The sequence below is a fragment of the Branchiostoma lanceolatum genome, chromosome 11, assembly GCF_035083965.1.
Source record: "Branchiostoma lanceolatum isolate klBraLanc5 chromosome 11, klBraLanc5.hap2, whole genome shotgun sequence".
NCBI lineage: Eukaryota > Metazoa > Chordata > Leptocardii > Amphioxiformes > Branchiostomatidae > Branchiostoma > Branchiostoma lanceolatum.
In genome coordinates this window covers 9,093,285-9,096,785 of record NC_089732.1, presented here as the reverse complement: position 1 = coordinate 9,096,785, position 3,501 = coordinate 9,093,285, and the positions used below count along the sequence as shown (strand labels likewise).

Below are 3,501 nucleotides of genomic sequence, written 5' to 3'. Positions count from 1 at the left end.
AGATCATTTCATTAAAATTCTATCATGAAGATGCATGGACACATCTGCATGATTTGTAATTGATTCTTATGATTTTCTAAACATGTACTGTATTATCATAATGACTGTTGTATTCTCACTGCACGAAATGGCCTCATATCCCGGCGTATACGTACAGGGATTCCTCCGGAAATATTCCATTTCCCGGTGCGGATTCAGCGTATCCGTTAATTATATCGGATACGCTAAATCCGCACCGGGATATGGAATATTTCCGGAGGAATCCCTGTACGTATACGCCGGGATACGAGGCCATTTCGTGCAGTGTCTATTAATTGTAGTTACGTCAGATTAAGTCACACGTTGTAGTTGTACGTTAGTCTTGGGTCAGCCGTTACCATGTACCCAGTACAATGACTTGTTCCATTGCTAATAGATACGAATACGTGTATTCTTTAACTTATTTGACCGTCATATCTGTGACGCCTCCAAGGCTCCAACCCTAGCTGACTAGTTGCTTAACTTGTTTATGTGGCTAGTACGAACATTTTGTAAGTAAATACACCAAGAACTGCTAAACAAGGCGTGTCTCAATGACCCGTCGTGGCTCACAATACCGCCCGCGTGTTGTTTTATTCTCTATTTCATGTCGTATTGGTTACGCTATGGACCCTTCAGTTGTCTCGCCACACGAGCGCAGCTGACACAGTTTTTCAGACGACATGTCATCGAGACGAGATACTCAATGCTAAACATATATGAAACCATTCAGACTGTGCAGCACCAAAACGACCCAACGGCGGCCAGGCCGGCCACTGTTCGACAGGTTCTTCCCGCGCGAACAATGGCATCAGATAGAGTTGCTGTTGACTTTGCCTCTCCTGAAGAGCTCTCGTTGGGTACTTCGGTATCTTGTGTATGTATACTTCAATACCTAGTTGCCAAGCATTCGGGAGAAAATACAACTTCGCATTGCTTTGGAATCCCCCATAAAAGCCCTCCAATCTTTCTCTTGACCGTACGGTACGACGAAAACAGATTGACAACATTTGTCAAAGAATTTTAAAGAAACAGAGCGGCAATGGCTGACGAAAGAGCGCTAAACGGTCGGACGGAGGATGATGACAAAGTCACGGAGCAGTTGGGGAAGATGAGGACCACTAGCGGGCTCAGAAGACAGACGTCAGAATCGGAAATGGGGAAAAAAGGCGCCAAAGTCGTGCCGCCAGGGACCGCCGTCCTGCCCAACTACTTCGTCGCGATCAGAGTGACAAGCGACGAAGTACGAAAATGCGTGCGGGCGATACAAGATGCTGTTCTGGCACACGAACCCAACCTGGAGCCCGCCATCATCCCCCTGTCCCACCTTCACGTCACACTCCTGATGTTGCACCTGCGTGAGGGCCAAGTACAGGCCGCCAAGGAGGCGCTGAGACAGGCCAAGGCGCGCGTCACTCCACAGCTACTGCAACCCGTCCAGAAGCCTGGAGAGACCTCAAAACAAGCCGCCACGTCACCGAAAGAAGCTGGTGGCCGATTTCTGCTCCAGTTCAGCAAGGTGGCCATTCCCTTCGAGGGTCTGGGCACATTCGCAGACACAACAGTGTTTGCAAAAGTCGCAGAAGGCGGTCACCTGGCCACGCTCAAGCAGATAGCGGAGACAGTGCGCGCCTGCTTCGCGGAGAAGAGCCTCTACCCGACCGACGACAACAGCTTCCTGCCCCATCTGACCGTTATGAAGATCACGGACAACAACCAGGGGAAGCTGAAGAGCAGAGGCATCCAGAGGATCTCACCATCACTGTACGAGGGACTGCGGGAGAAGGAGTTGGGCAGTCAGTCTGTGGAAGGATTCCAGCTGTGCTCTTTAAGGAAGAAGAGACAAGCTGACGGGTACTTCCACGTGGAGGAACAGGTCAAGTTTGGGCCAGGAGGATAAGGGATCTTTTAGTCTATTTTTGGAATTTATTTTCATATCTTATTTTGTTTAGTTTCAAGGAAACAGCCTATAAGAACATGGGTTACAGATATATCGTTACAAACTCTCAACATCCAGAGTATATACACGATGCACCTCTAGAAAATAATTGTTTTTCCATAAAACTTTGAAATTTGTAATAATCACTGTGACGTTTACTAGAAAAGCTTGGTTCTAGGCATGATGTTACAGGGCTAACGATTGTCGTACGATGTAATGTAAGAAATTAAACTACCGACTACGACTGTGTTCCTACTTATAAAGGCTGCTTATGGTGTTATAGTTGCTCTATGGCCATCTGTGTAAACATAATGATAATAAAAAATGTACACACGAGTTTTGTATCATTTATCTTGTAGTTTCATATAACGGTTAGATTTGTATAGATTGTCTTATTCAGGCAGAGTTTCAAAGAGGCTGTGAAGAGCTATAGTCATTTCCAAAAGTGATAAATAATTTGTAGGAAAACTGCCCGTCCCCAGTCGCAAATTCACAAAGATTATCATTCAATCCTCTTTATCAATCGTTTGGGATTTCTATTCAGAATTCCTCAATGACACTGAACCAGTTTCGCTGCAGCAGTTTCCTAATTGGTAAAGTTTTAGTTGAAGAAAAGGGCATGGTCTATACGCACGGTTAAGAGTAAATACAGCATCCACGCACGGCTCAAAAGCCCCGCCCTAACGGCCAAAAATATAATTGCAGGTAATCCGCATCCAGTAGCGGCAAAAATGAAACAAACCGCTAGGGGGCCTCAATGATACGCGGAGATTACTTGACTTGACCTTATTTGGGATCCACAATTAGCACAATGAATGTAGCTATTCTTCCTCAATACAACATTAAGCAACACTGTTCCACAATACATAAACACAGGATAACATTAACACACGGTAAAAAAGTTTGAAGATAACAAAAGAATATATGGTTATACAGAAGGTTTTATTCATCAAAAACATGTCATTTTCGTTCATGATGGTCCCTGATTGCCCACCTCGTTATATTCTGCTTTGGAGAAATAATAGTATCCACTGAATGAGGTAACTTGTTCAACGGTCGAACCGATACAAAGACCATCTTGACATTGTCCGGTAATTAATTCTTCTGCAAACCTGACTGATAAACCAGATATTGTTGACGTTAGATTTAAAACTTGAGCTATCGTCGCTACTAAGCAGTCGCATGGTTCTTGGTAACCACTGGGTAGGTTTTAAAAGGACTCCTTTAAATTGCAAAGTGTATCAAATGGAGAAAAGAGCTAGCTGTCACATTCTGACAGATAAGCCCAGGAGTTTTTGAAACACCTTCAAAGAACCCGCGGTATTTGGTTTCTATTTGCACTTCACAACAAAGCTCTGATTGGTTCAAAGATGCGTTTGCTATGGCAACCCTTAAGACGGCGTCTCCTATTGGTCGATGTGTATGACGTCAAAATCATCATTGAGATTCCCGATGCCGTTCTGTGTTGTATTCTGTGATTGGTTGCACGTACCGGTATGCTTTTGTTACTCAGGCTCGGATTGGTGGAGAGGCATCACATGATG

General features: G+C 44.6%; 1 protein-coding gene across 1 annotated transcript; it reads left to right on the top strand.

The window, feature by feature from the left end:
* Window positions 1–1,028: 1,028 nt before the first annotated feature.
* On the top strand, window positions 1,029–2,276 carry LOC136445468 (A-kinase anchor protein 7-like). The gene has a single exon (XM_066443512.1). The coding sequence runs from the start codon at window positions 1,061–1,063 to the stop codon at window positions 1,916–1,918; it is 858 nt and encodes a 285-aa protein (XP_066299609.1). The 5' UTR covers window positions 1,029–1,060; the 3' UTR covers window positions 1,919–2,276.
* Window positions 2,277–3,501: the final 1,225 nt, after the last annotated feature.